Raw genomic sequence first — 21,014 nt, 5'->3', positions numbered from 1 at the left:
GACTGTAAAATCTATTTGTTGTTTAGGTAGCAAAAGTGGACCAATTTTCAGTAGATATGCAGCACTTTTGAAATTACAAAGATTTTACTTAGGTTTGCAAAAATGACTTTCAGATTCTAGTGTGTGTCAAATTTAATTTGCAACATTTTTTACTACATTTGGGATAATCTTAACCTCTTGATTAACATTCACTTTTATATGGATACAACTATTTAATACAGAGAAATTCTTTGAGAATTAGTTCTCTAAGATGTTTTTCATTTACTGGTGGATGCTAAGGTAGACTTTACTATACTGATTTTTAAAAAAATGTAATTTCTGTTTCTTTTACTTCTACCTTAAATATCCTGTGTTACTATGTTGCCTTTCCAGTCATTCTTGATCCCCAAAACTCATACATAGTGCTGTTGTCTTAAGATCAGTGGAAGTTCTTCTTCTATTATTTAATTTTTCTAGTGACAAGCAAACAAGAGTGATGTGTATGTTTCCACCTTTATTACTCATTTTCCCCCTTTGAAAGTAAAACGATGATCCCTGATATGGTCATGCTGTATTATCATTTCATTATTCTCACTGTAAATTAGAATCTTGTGTCTGCTTAAAAGATGACTAACACTGAGTGACCTACCATAATTTTTTTTGAAGGCTACAGTAGCCTTCAAGCTAACAAATCATACTAGTCAGTCTAAATTTTCTACTCATTAGGTTTAACCATTTAGCTCTTTTTTATATCCATTTGTATCACATTACCAGTTCTTCAGTATTCTACCATAGCCTTCTGCAAAGTATGTGCTGAGTACTGCAATACTTTTTAAGGAAAAAGGGTCTTTCACCTAAAATACCCAATAAAGGTATTTAACGTTTTCACTACATTTTATCTGTTTTGGTGCTTTTTGATTCTGAAAGAATGTGAAAGTTTGCAAGTGTGGACATATAATAGCTGCCTGGAAGGGACACAGCATTTCATATCTCGTAAGGAAAAAAGTTATTAACCATGTTTTGAGTTATTCAAAACACAGCAACAGATCCAACAGCAATAAAGAACTATGCTCATACAACACAGACAATGGGAAATTCTGAGCTATGCTGGCTCATCTTCATTGAAGGGTTACATACCTGTAATATCCCGGAGTGGCTTAGAGCAGCATTTGTCTCACTTGGAAAAGATATCATATGATCTGGAAAAAAGTTCTATAACAACAAAAATGTGTATGAAAGTTCTGTAAAAATAAATATAAAACTTTCTATCTCTTTCAGATGTCCAATTTAAGTTCTCAATGTGGTGCAAGGCACTGCAGATTCCCTGATCCAATAATTTAAGCTTACCTTGATGTCATCCCAAAATTTGTGACATCCTATGTATTATATGCTGAAAAACTTAGAATTTTGAGAAAATATCAGTGGTCTCTGGAAGAGAATTTCAGACAGCAGTGCAAATCATATTGCAATATTTGGGTCTCACATTGCAATATTTGGGCCTTAGTGTTGTTTTTTTGGTAGCAATTTCTTGCCTGGGGATTCAATATGCTACAAAGTAGGGAGGATATACACCAATGTGCTGAAAAGTATATCGTTTTCTATTGTTTCCATTACACTAGAAATAAAATAAACCAGTAAAATATTTTGGAATAACTTCCATTAATACAGAATAAGTCTTTGTGGTTTTTAATTTTCCACTTTGTATAATATGAATTAACATAAAAATCTGACTACATCAACATGATGGGATTAAAAAGTCCACATTTAAAATGACAATTTCATTATGAAGGAAAGCTCAAGACCTGCAGCTGAGGAGTTCAATATAGTCATGCAGATATGAACTAGACAAGGGTTTGACCATCAAAAATAATGTTTTCTCAAGGCCTGGAGAAGTTTGAAGCTAATATTCCCTTGGCCACCCAATGTCCACCAATTTCCATTTTTAATAACACTGAACTCCTGGTAGGGTAATTAATATAAATTCATTCTGATAAAGCATTCTTGCTACACCTGGGACCACAGAAGAATCACTCAGCAGGAACAGCAAGAACTCTAATGAGCTACAGCTGCTGACTCTAGTTATAGCTGCATGCCTGCCACACTCCACAGCTGGTTCCACTCACTGGTTAACCAATACATCAACTCAGTCTTTGGAGGCAACAGGCAGAAACCGATGCACAGGAAGTCCCAGCTGAATATGAGGAAGATCATCTTTATAGTGAGGGTGACCATGTACTGGAACAGACTGCCCAGAGAGGTTGTGGAGTCTCCCTACTGGAGATATGCAAGAACTGTCTGAATCCTGTGCCGTGTGCTCTAGGATGACCCTGCTTGAGCAGAGAGGTTGGACCAGATGACCCTGGTCCCTTCCAACTTTACCCACTTTGTGATTCTGTGAAAGCTTCTTTACTAACTCTAGACCATCTCAAGCTAAGAAATTTTTTACTGGTATACTGACATCTCCATATGTGGGGAGTACATGATTTGTCCAGAGACACACAGGTGAATCAAACATAAAACCTCTCAAATCTCTTATATTTTTTGGTATCCCTATATTTACCTTTTTATCCTTTTCACAGGTAGATAATTTGAGTTCCCTTCCACTTGTTACCTTTTCAGCCCTCATACATTTCTGCTGTTTCTCCCTTTGACATCTGAAATGAGCTGGCTTTATAAAAGACAGCATTAGAAGTGGTCCAAATACATCATGCACTTGAGCAACCAGATGGTTTCTCCTGCTGAGCCAGGACTGCTTCCATGGCCTTTGCCATCAGCCAAAGTCTGAATCAGCAGCATTAACCTTTGGCTACATCCCTGTGTTACAAGTCGTCTCTTCTCTCCTTCCATTCCTTATGCACACTAACTTTCACTTTCCCCTAATAGGCTATGGCTGCTCATGGTCTTTTGTGTCAGTTGTCATTTAGCTGCAGCTGGGAGAAGCTTCCACTGGGCAGCACTGGGCCATAATATTCAATCTGCATTTCAACAATAAAATCATCTTTGCTACAGGTGCCCCTCCTCACACTGCTATTTTGTGGTCACTTGACAGAAAGTTCACTCAATTGCAAAAAATTTATTTTGTCGCAGGTCCGTGTGCAATGAAGTTAAACCCACTGCTGACCCCATGACCCCCAAACAACAAAATATTGAACATGGATGTTTTACAATTGCAACAAAGGGACTGGCCAACAGTTATATGCACTACAATATATTCCCATATTTCATATATTCCCTCTCAATAATTCCTTTTGACTTGTTACGCTAACAACTTTACACTCTGCCTATCTGTGTGTAACAGAAAAGACTATTTTGTCTTTGCTCTACTTCACAGATACAATGTTAGAACTTACCAGGGGATTTTTAAAAAACTCATACTTGGCATAATTTTTTCTAAAATACAGTTTGGTTTCCTCTTCCATTACCCAATTTGATTGAACTTCCATCACTAATTCATGGTCTTCTATAGCTCTTCCTGTAATAAAACCACAAGCAAATTAACAAACAAACAAACAAACAAAACCCACAAAACAAACAAACAAACAGAAGCAAATATCGAGCTCATGAGTAGCAGAAGACCAAGAACTCTCATGATCCACAGATCAAGTGGAGCAAAGTTAAACTTCCATTGAATTTAACTAATACTTGAGTCCATAAAGACAGAGATTAAGGATGCTATATGAAAATCACATTTTGTAATCATATTAAATGAAGTAAATAAAATCATAAAGCAATTCAGAAAACAAAAGATACCCAAAAAATACCAAAAGAAATGTAAGCATTTTAAAATCTTGTGCAGGCTTCTGTACTCCAAAACACATTCTGTAGATGCAAGGGCAAAGAGACACTAAAGAACTGATTCTCTTACTTTTTTTTTTCTTCCAGTTTTATAGAGAGGAAGTGCTCCTCTAGGGTGACATTTAAAACTCTTAAATGGCATTGTGACATTTAAGAAAACACCATTTTCTCAAGACTTACTTCTTGGTAGAAAAATAAGACATTCTGCATCACTCCAATGGATGGGTAAGGATGCTGGTATTTCTTTATTTTTAAGGTGCCACATCAGAGAATATTTTACAAGTGAGTCAACTCACTTTCTTGAAGGAACTGAAACACTGAGTTAGTGCCCTCCAAAACACAGCCCTGTAACCAAATCCCTAAATGCTGACATGCAAAAGCTGTACTTCAGTTTAGGCAGATCATTTTTCTCTTCTAGACTGGAGAGTTTCTACCATCCTTTCTGTGGTCTTTATTATTACTATCTCTAACATGAGAAGCACTTGTTACAATTGAAAACAGTCTCCTTAACTATGGAAAGTAACTAATGCACATAAAAGATTTAATATTGAAGTGCATGACAGAACACCTTCTAGGTAGCCTCCTCTCTGGCCACCCAGCAAGGAAAAAAGTTTAAACTAAATAAAACCCAGAAAGCCATTGCTCAGTATTATCGCACAGGTAGTGCTTTACAAGCTTTCCCAAAGGCTACCTAAGAGAATACAGAGAGTGAAGTCAAAATGAGAGATTGAAAGACACCGATGATGTGCCTGGCCAAGGCACTATCACCTACTCAAAGAGGAGCCCTAGAACATGTGTTCAGCCGCAGAAGCAAAGAGAAAACCATTTACAGTCAGCACAAAAACTTCTGAGTAGAAAATTCAGGATGAAGACAGTACTTCTCTTGAAAAGGAGAACAGTTATAGCAAACCACTCTGTTTTCAGAGCCTGCCTCGCACAAGGGAATTGCACTCAAAGTATGGGACTCCCAGCACCAAGGTACCTGGCATCATCCAAATCTAGGCATGTTTCAGCTGCCTTCAATAATTTTAGACAAGGTGAAAAACATTCAAAAATTTATTTGAATTCAATATTTTAAGACATAGAGGACACATACCAAAAACATACAGTTCTGAAATATATTGTCATTTATAAGGTTCAGATATTTGAAATAGAGCCTAGGCTACTGCAAAACTTTGGAGGTGGGGAGGAAGTTTGAGCATCTCGGGTGACAAGGCAGTGGGCTGGGTGCAGTGTGGGTGCTCCATGGCAGGCAGATGGGGTGCACCAGCCAGTGCCCCAGGAAGCAGGACCACCTCACCTGCCCACTTGCCCTGAGCCAACTCCACCTGGTCAGCACCTGCCAGGCAATACAGCGAGGACACGACCATGCTTAATGTTCAACAATATAGCTCCACACCAAAGGGCATATATGTTTGTGAAAACTAAAATATAGAGACTATGGGTTTATGTTTTGGTTTAGGTGGCAGTTTTGTTGGGGTTTTTCCCTTTTTAAACCTTCACAGCAGATGCTTCCACACAGAAATAAAGGCACAATCCAGTGATGTAATTAATGTCTGTCTTGATTAAAAGTAGAACGCTGTGCTCAACTCACTAAGATTCATGCAATTATATCTAATTCAGGAGTATTCAGACAGCTGTTAGATGTTAAAGAAAATGTTCACTAATTGACGGATGAATTATTAATCCACATCATACTGGAATTTACACAGACACACACACTCGCTCACAGCTTTCATTAGACTCACTCCTTTCATTACCAATTCACTTAACTTGTGAGATGAAAATGACTGTCCAAATTTACGAGTAAAACATGCAATAATAAACAGCAAACAATCCAAAACTAACTCATCATTTGAAAAATGTTTGTTCAAGCCACTCATCCAGTGCTTAAGAATATACTTAATGCAATTCAGGATCAATATGTTAAACCTTTCAAACAAAATCAGATCTAACAGTATCGTAAAGATAATTCCATTATCGTTCAGTACTATTAAAAAAAATATAGAGGATATCTCAGGTTGTTCCTTTCCTTGGCTAGCAATGTTGAATTCCAACATCATCATCTAGGAAATAATTTTACTTTTAAAATGAACCTTTTTCTAGAACTATGTTGAAAGCAGCTGGAGCAGTCAGAAGACTGCATGGTGAATGTAGGTCTCCAGCAATTTTGAAAATATCAGAATCTTAGGAAAAGCAACTTCACCAACTATTTGATATTGAAATCCTCCAAGAAGACCTTCAGATTGAAGAAAACAGATTATTTGGCAAAAAGTGTACTGTGCAAATAAATAAACTTGGATAGACAGTGCCACTATTGTTCTGGCATGGTTTGTCAAAGGTGTCTTCTCCAATAGTTACTCTGCTATTTAAACACCAGCTACACTATAAAACACAGAAAACACTTTTGCTATTTATGTAGAAGTGTTTTCTAAAGCCATTTTGCTACCTCCTCTTCTATAGCAGTCCTTTACAGCCTCGACCCAGATTTAACTCTGACCTTACTCTTGAGTTGGAAGCATCTTACAGCTGATACATTCAGTGCAAAAGGTTACAAATATCTTTGAAATGTTACAAAGCAAGAAAAGAAATTTGAAAAACGTTTGTGGCTGCCTTCATAGCATAAAGGAGCATTAAAGGGCAGAAACCAGTTTTAGCTCTTGTAGTTCATCCTTAAAATACAGCTGTTGAACATAATTGAGTCAGAGATGCACAGTCAAGTTTATTTTCTACAAATGCACAAGGCCGCACTCCCTAGATACATACAGAGAAAGGGACCTTAAAAACAGCTTTTAGACATATTTAAATATCCATGGTTGGGGAGAAGTGGGGGGGGGGGGGAGCATTTGGTTTTTTGTTTGTGATGTGTACTCTTTTTTTTTTAAATCAACAGTACTGGAGTTACCAGGTATCAGTGCAGTCTCTTCTGAGAATTAAGAATTCCAAGGAGTTTCCTACATATTTTAGAATGCAGGAAGGCCTCTAGAACATCCTCTTTTTCAAGCCACACTTTGCACTAGCAGCTGGAACTGCCCTTGAATTTGCAGAAGTACTATGTTTTGTAACTCCAATCCAGTGCCAAAGTTCAAGAATAATACACAAACTTTGGGTGACGTGAAATTAAAGCCAGATTTTTTACAGCATTTGTCTCTAGTAGATTTTTTTTTAATATACTTTCCTATCAAAACCATACACAATACAGTACAGAAACATAGTGCTATAAAAGGAGTTAAGACTGTCTGACTAGAGTTTCAGTTCAATACTACATCCCAGCAGTGCACTTCTAAACTCATCTCTTGCTGAGTGAAGTCTTTCCTGACTGCTGCATTTTTTACATCTCTGAAAACATCCCATTCCTCACTATAATTAATTTGCCTTTTTGTTTTTATACTGCAAAAGTACATCTATACACTTCAAAAAGGAACAGAAAGCAGGAGTTCAACTTATAGTTATGTTCTGAAACCACAGGTTACACCATTTAAACTGTATAACAGAAAGAGTTTTACTACACTAGAGGAACACTGATGATGTGAAAGGAGTTCAGAACATTTTGTTTCCAGCAACTTAAAATACATGGAGTCACTTCAACAGAGTTCATTGGTCCATATCTGGAGGTTTAGAAGAATGGGTTTGGTCTGCTTTTTAAGTAGCCCTGTCCCAGAGTTCACCATAAATCCAGCCAAACTGATTGTATTGCAGGAAAATACTGACAGCCCACTCTGATGTTGTTTCTGAAGACTGAGTACTATTGTCCAGGTAGAATAGCACTGTGTAACTGCTTTCTGTCCCTGATGTCAGAGATTTCACTCAGGTGTCTTGGGAACAAACAAGATTTTATCGGCAATGAAAATAACCCAAGTCTTTCTAGAGATACCAGTAAGAGAGGAAGGACTGCCAAAGAAAATCAAGGAAGAGTAAGGAAGAATTTGCAGTGAGAATCTTAACTGTCAGTGTCTTCCAAATCACTCTAACAGATGCAGATCAAGCAATGTGAGGCAAATGCACCATTAAAAAATCCACTTTATAGCTCTGCTTTCAAAAAAAGAGAATCAGAAGCAACAATCCCCCAAAAGAAAAAATTCACGCAAGACTTCCCATCATTTTCCTTTCAAGTCATTCTATTGAAATTGTACTTCTATGTGAAAATGAAAACCAAACACCTTATTTACCACCATACTATTATATAGTATTGGTCTTACCTAAACCTGCGTGGGTAAGTTGTTCAAAGAGAGTCCAGCTGTGGTCATCAATATAGTGGTTCTTCAATATCAAGAGCTGACATACATCCCTGGCTGTTATATCACTGGGTACTTCCAAAGCTCTGCTAGTATCATCTTCACTATACACTTTGATTACCTGCAATAAACAAAAACTCTAAAATATCCATAAGTTTAATCTTTGCTTCAGTTACTCCAAATATGTTCCTCTCTCAGCTTCATGACTGAGACAAGAACCCATACACATTGAAACCAATATGAAAGACAGCCATTCCTCTCCAGTGCAATGGCATAATTGAGAACAAAACAGCCGAGCAAAGCACATTCCACTTCTAAATTTGGCTACTGGACATCCCTTGCCACAGGACACTGGACAGACTGATGCATTCCCTTTAAAAAAATGTTAATGAAGGGGTAAATAAATGTGGTGAAACTATACATTCTTAAGTAAGCTGAAAAAGAAACCACAGAGCATAAACAGTGAAACTCAAGAACTCTGACTGAAGAACTGTAGATATATTTGATAAAGGAGTTAGTTCAGAGAACAGCAATCAGATTCGAGATGCTCATAATTCTACAGACAATAAAAACAGGAGATGCTACCAAGTGGCTTCAAATTTTGACAAGCACCAACAACCTCAATACAAAGGGCGTTCAAGATGCTTTTAATTTGTTTCAAAAATACTCCTCTCAGTTTATTCATGAGAATGCAGGACACATCTCACCTGGACTTCATGCACAAAACCTAAATAACCATTGTAAACCCTTCATTAAACAGCTAGACAGAAGTTCTTACTTTAAAGACAAACAAGCATGTTATCGACTCAGTCGGTCTTTAATTGTTGCCTTACTGAACACATGCTCATTTCAAGCATCTAATCAACAACCAGCAATGCATTGTTGCCCTAACTTGTTACGGCAGCTGCTTCTCTAGTTTGTGCTGAAGTTGGTAGGAAGGTGAGGAAGGAACTGCAACTGTATCTCCTGCCAACCGCTTCTCTCCCACTAATGGCAAAAATCCAAAAATAATTTAAAAAAAATCAGGTCAGCTCACTCATGTTTTCCAAACTTCAGATCAAGGAAAAACAACTCCACTTGAAAACCACACAGAGATTTTAATGCACACTGATGGCCTAACTCCTCACCAAACACCTGTTTTTTTCAGTGGAACTACATATACAGCAGTTTCGTTACAAACCAAATAAGTATGAAGTCCATGAAGATTTGCTTTAATATTACAGCTATTAAATGATGGCAGCTCAAGAGTTCCACACGATATTAAGCCACCCTTGTCACAACACCAATCTTCAGGATATGGGAAACATTAAACTCAAGCTCCTAAAACATTGAAAAATCTCTTTGTATTCATGAATCAACAGCCTCAAATCTGAGTCTTCCAGGGGAAAGAGGCAGACCTTGGAAAAAGTAGATTCAAGGTTTCCATGGGCTTAAGCTGCAGCCCATTACTTACACTTAATACAAAAGGCAAAAAGACCACATCACTATTGATTTCAATACTGCCAAAACACCCATGGTTGATGCCTACAGCTGATTTTATAAGATGTCTATCCTTCGGCAGCATTCCAACTGCTAAGCAAGAGAGATCAGCAGCAATGCAGCCTGTTTGCAGCAGAGTCTGATTCCACACACACAACTTAGAAGTCCTACTCCAGTCACATAGAAACTATGTTCAGCCATTCGGGATAAACTGGCATGAAATATTTAAATCCCTGCAGTATTTACAAGGATTCAAAAATGAAATTAAAAGAGGTGTCTGGTAGGGTGCACTGTGAATGGCACAGAGGGCTGTAGAGGTGAGTAGACAAAACAGCATCCCACCATCTTAAAATAGGTACTACTCGGGCAGCATTGAAGGTCAGGGACAGTTTCATTAGTCTCTCCAGCAAGCCTGTTTCAGTCCGAACCTAAAGGATTTTACAAGCTGAAGTGCCAGAGAGAGACAGTATAGAAAGGGAAAGCAAAGGAGAGAATTAAAGCACCTTTCCAAGTATTGATGATCATTTTTTAAGTCACTTCCAACTGAAATATTCTATTCTATTTCTCAATATTCTCACAATACAGCCACGGTGGGAGTCCACGTGAGTACCCTGGCTAGGGACCCTATGGCAGGTACCAGCAACCACAGTTTTCTCCATGCACTCATCAAGTTTGGTGATATGCTTGTTTTACAGCAGGAGCACGTACAGCCCATGCTGAGGCTCTTGACGGATGATTTTAACAGAAATTCCTCTTAAAAGGGTTAAGAGTCGCAGTGCAGATGACTACACTCTTATTGCTGAAGAAATAGAAAAAGACTTTTTAAAATGCTGAAGACAGCAACACAAGTCATGATAATGAGCTGCCTGTGGCCATTCAGCTCAGGGAGCAGGAAGCCTTGGAGGTGGCCTTGGACTACAGCAGCACAGCCAAAGCAAAACAAAACAACACAACAAAAAGCAATGAGGAAAAAAAAATCAGTTTATATTCTCTGTGAGTATTCTCACTCAGCTTTCCAGTACAGGGAAATAAATCCTGTGCAAGCCTAGGACAACAGACCACCCCAGCTCACAGCTATGACATCTGCTACCTTATAAAACACAAATGCTGTGTGCTTTTTCTCTTCCTTGCAAGGGATTCAAATGCAGCAGGAGACAATAGACAGTCACCTAATAGACGATCATCAACTTCTGTCACAGTTTTTGCCTAATGAATTAAACGTGATGGTGCAAAACTCATCAGTTAGAGGGATTTTTGAGGGTTTTTTCCAATTGGAAGTTGCTCAGTCTGCACTTTCTGTTGTGTTTGAAGCAAAGCCTCTTGCAGGATTTGCCAGCAATGTAGTTTAAGGGGAGTGGATCAGATGAAAAAGGATAAATTTGAAATCCCATTTTTCCTTGGAATTACGTTCCTATACTTCTCTTCCTAGAAACAGAGGATGCTTTAAGAATTAAAGGGTGGAAGGACTATGCTAAAGATGCAGCTGTGCTGACCTCCCATAGAGATGACGAATCTTGAGTGACCACTTTATTTTTATTAGTGGTTATCATGATGCATTAGGCTGGCCAGTCATCTTCACTCTGTTCCATTTTTCTCCCTGAAAAATTTGTCTCAGAAGCAGCAGACAAGAAAAGAGGCACTAATTGAGAACAAGCTCTCATTACAGTTTTCATTACCATACACTCTCAAACTTTGTTCTAAACCAAGCTGTTTCACTTTCTTTGACTATACCTATTAGTAGACAGAAAAAATTACCTCGGTAGCACTTAAATCTTCTTCTTTCCTCTCTAGTTTATAAATACAAGGAAATTTCAGTTCTTCCCAAGGCCAGAAAAAGGAACACCTCAATAGCTTCTATTTCAGTCACTGGAAGTATGAAATAAGCAGGTCCAAGATCTTCCTATTAGAGGAAAGCACCAGGCTCAGCATGACAAGCATTAATCATTTTCATTGCCTATGGGAGCAGTCAAGGAGGTTCAGCATTCCTACATATCCCCTTTCCATTTTTCAATATACTAAAAATCAGCCAAGATCCCAGAAGTATGTGCAACACATCTTTATCCCTCAAAAAAATTATTCTTATAAAAAATGTTGCTTCAAAATAAAATATATTACTGTTTATATTTCACTAATCAAATTAACTCAGAATGTAAAATAGATGTTGACAAATATAACCTAGTATTTAATACAGAAAAAGAAAAGGTAGACCCTAGCTCTTATACTAAAAAATAACCAGAAGGAGAAAAAAAGCCAGAAAGTGTTTAAAAGAATAAGTAAAAGAGCACATAAGGTAATCAGTGTGGGAGGAGGGAGGAGCAAGAGAAGCAAGGTTGGACTCTACTCCCTCAAGTCTTCTTCCACACTCAACTGTCATCTCCACTACAATAATTAAATAATGTGTTCGTAGACTTTTAAGAGAGGGTGTCCAAGTCTGATTCTTCAGAATCTTCATGCCATCTGTTTCGGAAGTTCCAATCTGCAGAAACAGCACAAACATATGCCCTGCAGTGAGGAATTTCAAATTTCAAACTGAAGTCCTAACGTGTGAAAAAAGCCAGGTAGAACCAACAGAAAAAGAACCACTCAGCACATGGATTCCATACTTAGGTGCCTACACCAATATGACCTGACATTTATATAATTCTTAATGCTCCTGAATAGTCATTAACACAGTGCATAGTCATCACCTTTTAAAAAAAAAAACAAGCCACATTTATTTATAAAGATAAAAGTACCGAACTTGAGCTTGTGTTTCCTAAAATTATTTCCCCCATGAATAAAATACTGCACATTTCTGTAGCTATATTATAATTCCAGTCACATTTATGTTAAATGCAGAGTTACTGTGTGCAAAAGCAGGCCTTAAAAAGTCTCACACTACAGGGTGCCATACTTTCCCTAAAATGCTGCCTGATACTATGCTAACCCCTGTCTTTAGTGTTAACTATCAGGCTATTTGCCTGAAGCATTTGTTCAACTCCCAACCCTGCCCCCTGCTAGACAAAGTTTTTTGCTTATTGATATTGGCAGAGGGTAGGGGAAATTGGAGTGTTTTTTAACTACAGTGGAAGCACTCAGAAATTTCTAGCATTTTGACCTGTTTTATGACTTCTACCAATAGTCTGTCTTGATTTTAGTGAGAATCGGCAAAATTCTGCATTCATAAAAATATTTAAGAGGTTAACTCACAATTGGCTGAAAACAAATAGCATGTTAGTAAAGTTTACTGTCTTTATCAGTTGTGAATGCAAGACTTTCCCTTTAAATATCTTGGTCTACAATTAAAATGCCGGTTTCCAATATTTCCTCCAAAGGGAAGATTTCCAGGCCAAAAGGATTCACACAGTTTTTAGAAAGCTACATCTGTCATTAAAACAAAGTGCACACAATGTTTAACTGCAGCAGTCCTGACTTCTTTTTTGGAACACAGTATAGCTTCAAGAGTCAGAAGGACCACTGCTCCCATAAAGAAAAATATTCAGTACCTTAGGTGGCATGAGCATTAGACTTAACATCTCCATCATGCACAGATTCCTTGTCAAGGTATTTTTCTAGAATACCTTGCTTTCTTCTCAAGGTACAAATCAGAAAATTTATTAAAAACCAGCCCAAACAGGAAGATTAGACACCTTAGAAGTGACCTGATATGAAACAAAGCTGTCGTCTTCTTCAATAGGACCACCAAGACTATTAAGGAAAAGTTAAGCACCTCTACGATTTGTGAAGACATACATTGAAGACTCAGGAGACTAATTTAAAGAAAGCGAGGGTAAGCCAAGGCACTGAATAAAAGGACAGCAAAGAAGGAAGGAGTTGCCCAAAGGAGGAGGAGCTGATCTTCCAAGTGACCAAAAGTGAAGTTTGTATACACATATCTATTATTGATAGATTAAGACTACAAGCACTAAAAGATATAAAAACACTAATAATCAATTATGTCTGTCTTGCAACGAAACCAAAGTGCCAAAAAGGAAGAGCAAAATCTAGGAAAATTGTCCACATTTCCTACCACAACCTAGAAAAGTCTTATACTTTTTCCATAATCGAACCATTTTTAAAATGACATTTCAAAGAGCAAAAAAAAAGTTAATTTCCAGCCTTTATTTCAATATAAAACCACAGACCAGGTCAGTTTCTCCAGTGATGAATGAATTTGTTGCCTTAAAACACAATGAATCTTTTTAGACCTAAATATTCTTTTAGAAGGTATTGAAAAACTTGGTTAATTGCACAGAAACAGTATGCACATATTACCAGTTAAAACAACTTCTACTTATTTTCTATAATAGTCTTCTGATATTTTACTAAGGTACTATGGCAACTGTCCATATTATGCAGCCCATAGAGTCATTCCCCTCTCTCAGACTCCTGATAGAAATTCTATGCCCTACCTAATCCGACCATCCATGACCATCCCATGCATGAAAAAACCACACCAAAAACAGGAACTGAATAGCAATTTGGTGAAGAATTAACAAAAAATACTTTATATTACCTATAGGCAAAAACATCCAATTCTTAGTTTTAAAATATGTACTTCCCATCTGAATTTGGGCAAGTCAGTATTAGTCCCTCAGTTTCCTCTTTGCAAAATGGGGCAGGGGAGGTGAAATCTGTTTCCATACAAGAAGGTAACAATTGAACTCATTAAGATTTGTAAAGCACTTAGGCTCCCTCATATGACTACTGCTTTAGATGTGTAAATACGTTGTATTATAAAAAGGGAGGTTGAATTATGCAGATTTCCAAATTATAACAAGCTATGTGTAAAAATACACAACAAAAGTTCTTTCAAACGAAGGTTATGACAATCACATTATGCTACCGGAGCAAATGGCAGAATGAGGACAATGCTGACATGCAATCATGTCAAAGACAACATCAGTAAAACTGAAGAGAAACAAGGTTTGAAAGACAACAGGAAAGTCAAAATAGCATTATTTAATCCTGAATTTGATACATTCAGTTTTACAATAATGGTCAACAGAAACAAAATATAGCTACAAACATAGCTATATTTATAGTAATAAAATAGTTATAGAAGATTTCATTTCCCTGTATAAAACTGAACAAAAGGCAAAGTCTAGAGAAAGCAACTACCACACTTTGGACAATTACATCATAGTACATCTACTTTTAGAGCAAAAAGTGAGATTATTGTAAACTATACAATAACTATACGACACTTGGCTCAAAAATTTACTGTCATTGAAGAATTAAATAACAACAGCTACATTTTGAAGTTCAACATACTGTAAATAAGAATGGAAGTAATCAACGGATTAAAAGCGAAAGACTTATCAAAAGCCATTACCACCAAGGACCAGATAAAGGGTGAGAAATACAAAGGGATTTATAGAAGTAAAACTTACAATAAACTCCTTAAAAAGAATGTAAATTATTTACAGGAAAGGTGGAGGTGGATGGGACAATTTATTTAACTAGAGAGTCTCAAATTATTCTGCCTTACCAAAAATTTTTTCAGAGCATGGAAATTCTAAACAAAAGAAACTAAAGAGGTATTTCAAGTATAACCGTTATGATGTCCGTAAATAACTAGAAAGTTGTGAGGAAGTTTAAACATTATCAGCAAAAATTTCAAATAATACAATTCCATGGAACAGCAGAAATGAAAGAAAATTAGCAGACTTGCCAAATGATTAAGCTGTCAAAGGAGCACTTATACAAGATAAACACACCGCAGAGCAGCTAAATCATTTATTTGCATTAATTATTCACAACGGATATGGAAGAACAGGTTCCCAGATCTAGTCTTTAGAGGTGAAATAAAATTGTCAGTTTAAATACAGGGGCTCTGATAATGAAAAGGCAAGTAGTTAATAGGAGGTTATACAGTCTAACATTTAAAGAAACTTAAATGGCAAACCTCAGCGTATCCTGACACCAAGAGAAATGGAGGCTTAGGCTCCACCTATCACTTCATCTGATATGCACAGAGTATAAACTTCTATTCAGTCCTGAGAAAGAGGAAAAGCCCAAGGGCTATTGCAGCATATTAATTTTGGCGTATTGCTTTGTGAATCTGTGAGTCACCAGTGCCTATCATCTGGCAGACAGGTAAGAATCTGTTAACATTATCTGAATCTGTCTCTTCCTAGAAGAAAATCTAGTCTTAAATTTCTGAAAACTTTTCCCCATCTTGTTCATAGCAGTTCCTAGAGTGGTTTTGAGTAATCACCATAATTCTGAAAAATGTCAGTGGGGTAATGCAGTTCACACTGATTGGTATCAATAACTTTTCCCAAGTCCTTTGAACAAAGAGCTATTATGAAGATTAAACAGTTATGGAGCAAGAGACTGCAAAATAAAGATGAACTTGGAATGAACAATTCATTTTTAGAACAGCTGTCTATCGCCAAGTAATTTCAAACTCTTACTCATACTAGCCCTTAAATCAGAGTGGAGGACCCATGTCTTACAAGCAATGACAAAAATAAGTCTTACTTATTTTTCATTACATTACTGAATAATGCTACCTGTGTACATTAACATCTGACACAAGGCTATTTGCAAAGCCTCTTCGCCCTAGGAAAGGTAAAAGGTTCTCTATTCCTGTCTTCTCTGTATCACTTAGAGAGAGCTAATCCAACGTAGGTAACTGCTCAACTCCAGTGCACAGTACACATGGCTTTCCAGTTAATCTAAACCCAGTACACAGACTATTACAAAGTCAAGAGAGTTTTTTACACCTTCCCAGCCATTAAGAATAAATAAATAAATGACAACATCCCAGTGAAACTTCACTAAAATTCTTTAACCAAGGGAAAGTAATTTTAAAACTCAGTTGAGACCATGGCATAATCCAACTTCCAAATAACTGTATTTGTACACAAAGCTATTCTCCCTTTTAGCCAGGCATCACCACTTCTTAGTGTCAGAATCATCACACTCTTTCATACAGTTCAGCTCATATAGTCCAGCCAATACAGCTCAGTTGTCTAGGTTAAATGTACATGCTTTATGACCCATTATCTTCACTCAGAGCTACTTTATTATTTCTCATGAAACACACAGCAAATTGCTAAAATAACTAGCAAGGTACGAAAATCATCTTGGTAGTGGATAAGAGTTTCATATTTTGACCCCAAACCAAGCCTTTTCTGAAAAAACTTCAAAAACCTTATTGTTTGATTTCAAGAAATCAGTATTGAGATCAAACTTGATTGTTCAGGTTAAAAAAGTTTACTTTCACATGAACTTTTCTTCATGAAAACCTAATTTAGTGGAGGAGATCAGCTTATTAGCCCTATTAGTAAATTTATGGTATTTAGTATCTTCAGTCCTTCACTTCCACACTGCCAGTTAAGTCTTAACTTTAAATAGCTTTTATATATTAAATAGTAATACACAGTTTTACCTTTTACTACACACAAGAGCAATATTTAGAATGTACTTACCATATACTGATGGGAAAAGATCCACTTAGACTAACTGGACCTAAAAAGAGGGAGGGGATGGAAAAATCATAGCAGAGTCGTCAAAGAGTCTGACTTAAGAAGGAATTTCAGTATTTCATTATTTTATTTAAAAAGTTAGTGAAATAGAAAATTAATGGAAAACGAAAAAAGTTGCCAGTGTACCAGTGGTTTCAACTCCAAATCTAGAAATATGGTAGAAATTATCCACATACTACTCTACTTTCTAAAGAAGTCATGTATGAAGACAGAGGGAGAAAGAAATGTAAATACAAAGCCACTAAAATACACTTCTGTTTTTTGTTTTCTGTGTACAACAAAGTTAAGGGCAAAATGTTATCAGCTTCATGTTTGAATAGCTTGTCCCTATTTATGTCACATTATTTAAATGAGGCTTTCTGTATTTAATAGTGCAGTTTGTCCAACATATCCTTCGCTTGTCAGAGATAAATAGAATGCTGTGTTCCAGCACAAGAGAAAGCAAATCTGTTACTGCCACGTTCTGGCTGCAGTCTATGTTTCTGAAGAGATACCAGCTATAAAAAGAAGTACACCTATTGTTTCTACCAGGTTTTTCACACTATGTTGCTGGTTTCTCAGCAGAGCAGATCTCTTGCTGAAGGTGAGAAAGACCAAGTCTCTGAATAACACTGTTAAGAGACCAATTATTTTCTCATTTCCTTTGCAGCAGTCCTGAAATAGATTTTTTAAAGAAGGGGGGAAAAAAAAAGGAAAACGGATTTTTTTCTTAAAACTCTTTCACTTTGGTAATTTTATACAGAAGTTTAGGCTTGAACTGCAACACAGCTTCAAAGAGAATAACGTCTTTGTCATCAGCTATATCAGCTATGTATCGTCATGAAGGTTACAAGAGGAGAAGAGAACGTAGACTCTAAGACAAAGAAAAGTTTATACTATCAGTTAAAGAAGACATAGTTTGGAAATTTTCTCTGAATTTCTGGAGTGGTAGAAGGAATGTCCAGAGCAAATATGACAAAGGCCATGTAGGTTAACACACTATAATAAATGCTCATTTTAGAATGCTGAAATACTTTGTCATTTGGTGTAAGACAAAAACCTTGCTTTGCTGGGTCAGACTATAACCCTTCCAGTCCAGTACCGTCATGTCTGGGTATCTGTTTCTAGTCACCAGCGGAATATAACAGCAAGGTTTAACTGTTGTAGGATAACTATTCTGACAGAATACTTTATCCCTCAGCACTTCTGAACTTCTATTTTATTCACATAGCATTGTTCCCTCTGGCTAAAGCATAAACTCCAAATAAAGCGTAAATCCTGAAATAAAGCTAGTAAGTCTACTCGAACCACGTAAAACCTTCAGCTATACCCTGTTGTGTTATTACAGTTTTGTCAGCAATTTTTGCCAACAAATCCAGACTCCTAAAGAAACAGAAAAAAAGACAAGGGAAGCCTGGGAATGGAAATCAGACCCTGTAAGTGTTGGCAAAAATGTAATAATCACCTGATGCAGGACACTAAAACAAGTGAACAAAGTGAAATAGGAAGATAATGATAAGTAGTTGATGCAGTAAAAGGGGACACTACTAATTTCAAAAATTCATTCTATTTTGACAATGTTTACCTCTAATCATTTGTTCTAAAAGGAAAATAAGGTATGCAGACTGCACAGTCTTCAGTCATACAGGAAAACTGAGAAGGCAGTAGCACATTTCCCATCTCTACACATGCTGTGATACCCCACATTCAGAGGTCTTCTGGGTTGTCTGGCTGCTGCTTCTCTTTCCCACACACAAGTCATGTTCATATTACCATAAATGTATTTATGCATTTTATTTGTGTTATGATCATCCTAAAAGTCTTGTCAAACAGGATACCCAAAAAGATGGTGACAGACACCAATCCAACAAGTTACAATCAAAAGAACCAAAGGAAAAATCATAACACTGAGGGCTTGCATATGCAGCTGGTGGATAATATGATGAGCTACTGAAGTCTGGCTGTCAAGCTAATACAACACAAGCAGAGGGCTCCAGCTGCTATTCAGTCTAGATACTATTTAATTGCTAACCTCTTGGAGAGGGGACTTAACTAGTTCAGAAAAGCAGTCTAAGTGGTCTAAGAAAAAAGCACAGTGTTATGTTAGGGCAAAGGTTGTCAGTAGAAATGATACAATATGCAACAAGAGTGATGAAAAAGACTGCAAAGAAATTGGAGTACATTAAAGAATAGTGAAAAAAAAGAGAATTCTAGTAGGAAATAAAGGAAAAGCATTACGGGTGTCAACTGAACACTTCCTCCCAGGTCTCAGTCCTTCATAAGAATTTTAGTAGTGTCAAACAGAAAAGGTATCAGCAAAAACACAAATTTCAAGAAGTTGTAACCACAGTGACGTACAAGGCATGGGAAAGAAAGGAATGAAAGATGCCTCTCCTAGTTAATATTTTTTATGCCTAAGCATGAGTATTGGTAAAGATAATGGTCAGCAGTCAAAGACAGCCATATATGAGAACTATGATGAAATATGAGAAATATGCTGAAAGCCTATCAACTCTGGGTCAAGAAACTGGATGTGTATTCTTGGAAAGTGTAACTTAAAGTTTGACTCGCCTTGCTTTGTACTGTTCCCAAGGCACCCATTATAAACTGTACTGCAGCAGAATAAATCTATTCTTATATAACTATTTTAAACTATGAAAAACTAGTTGCTTTGAAATAATGCAAACATAAATAAAGGGTTGAAAGCAACTGAATAAGGACAACTTCAAACCAGAAACTTTAGGAAGTCACTATCAGTGTAAGAGACTCAAGATGAACTGGAATCAGGCTAAAATTTCCAATGTTACAACATAATTATATTGGTTCAGGAGTTTTGATCTGTTGTGAGTTGACCTTGTCTAGACACCAGGTGCCCACTCTATCACTTCCCTCCTCAGCTGGATAGAGGAGAGAAAAGCCTATGGGTTAAGATAACGGCAGGGAAAGATCACTTCACTGATTACCATCACGGGCAAAACAGACTCAACCTGAGGAAATTAGTTTTACTACCAATCAAATCAGAGAAAGGTAATGACAAATAAAACCAAATCTTAAAACACCTTGCCCCACCCCTCCCTGGTTCCAAAGCTCAACTTCACTCCCAATTTTCTCTACCTCCTCCCCACCAGCAGCACAGGGGGACAGGGAACACAGGTCACAGTCAGTATCTCATACGTTGTCTCTGCTGCTCCTTCCTCCTCAGAGGAAGGACTCCTCACACTCTGCTCCTGCTCCACATGGGCTCCTCTCCCCAAAGGTCCACAGGTCCTGCCAGGAGCCTTCTCCAGCGTGAGCTTTCCACAGGGGTCACAGCCCTCTTCAGGCATCCACTTGCTCTGGTGTGGAGGCCTCCAAGGGCCTGCAGGGGGATCTTTGCACTCCTGTTGGATCTCCATGTGCTGCAGGGGCACAGCTGCCTCACCATGGTCTGCACCATGGGCTGCAGGGGAATCTCTGCTCCAGTGTCTGGACCACCTCCTTCCCTACTGACCTTGGTGTCTACAGGGCTGTTCCTCTCACGTATTCTCTCTCCAGATGCAGCTGCACAGCAAACTTTTTTCCCTTCTTAAATATGTCACTCTAGAGGCACTTCCACTGTCACTGAAGGGCTCAGCCTTGGCCACTGAAGGGTCTGTCTTGGAGGTAGCTGACATTGGCTCTGTTGGACATGGAGGGAACTTTCCAGCGGTTTCTCACAGAAGCCACCTGTGTAAAGCCCCTTTCCCCCTGCTACCAAAAACCTGCCATGCAAACCCACTACATGATCAGTCATAAGTCCTTCTTTAGGTCCTTAAGGTAGCTGGTTTTTTTGGGGGCTGGTCTTGCCTCTGTTCCTGACCCACAGGCAAATAAACAAGGAGTGGTGAAGTATGGGGCATGGGCAGTACCCATAGCAACAGCATTAAAATGAGGAAGAAAGCAAGTTTAAATATGAATAATTCCTTGGTTCAATGTGACGAATTTTCTTTGTATTCACTGATGTAGCTTCAGTTTATCAAAAGTAAAGAAAATCTAATTTTTCAGGTACTTGCTTATGTGTTATAGCATGTTCAAAGTAAAACACGGAAGACAT

The 21,014-nt window shown here is 37.5% G+C and overlaps 1 protein-coding gene across 3 annotated transcripts in view; it reads right to left on the bottom strand.

Annotated features, from left to right (window-relative positions):
* GRB14 (growth factor receptor bound protein 14) overlaps window positions 1-21,014 on the bottom strand; it is a 62,700-nt gene that overhangs the window by 17,582 nt on the left and 24,104 nt on the right. For all 3 annotated transcript variants that reach the window (XM_032693213.1, XM_032693215.1, XM_032693214.1), the window contains 3 exons: window positions 7,974-8,130; window positions 3,330-3,451; window positions 1,117-1,191 (listed from right to left, as the gene is read on the bottom strand). In XM_032693213.1, coding sequence (XP_032549104.1) covers window positions 1,117-1,191; window positions 3,330-3,451; window positions 7,974-8,130 — 354 coding nt within the window. The remainder of the gene's footprint in view (window positions 1-1,116; window positions 1,192-3,329; window positions 3,452-7,973; window positions 8,131-21,014) is intronic.

Source organism: Chiroxiphia lanceolata, chromosome 7, assembly GCF_009829145.1.
Source record: "Chiroxiphia lanceolata isolate bChiLan1 chromosome 7, bChiLan1.pri, whole genome shotgun sequence".
NCBI lineage: Eukaryota > Metazoa > Chordata > Aves > Passeriformes > Pipridae > Chiroxiphia > Chiroxiphia lanceolata.
The sequence above is the reverse complement of the archived record's forward strand: the minus strand, read 5'-3'. Positions and strand labels throughout refer to the sequence as shown.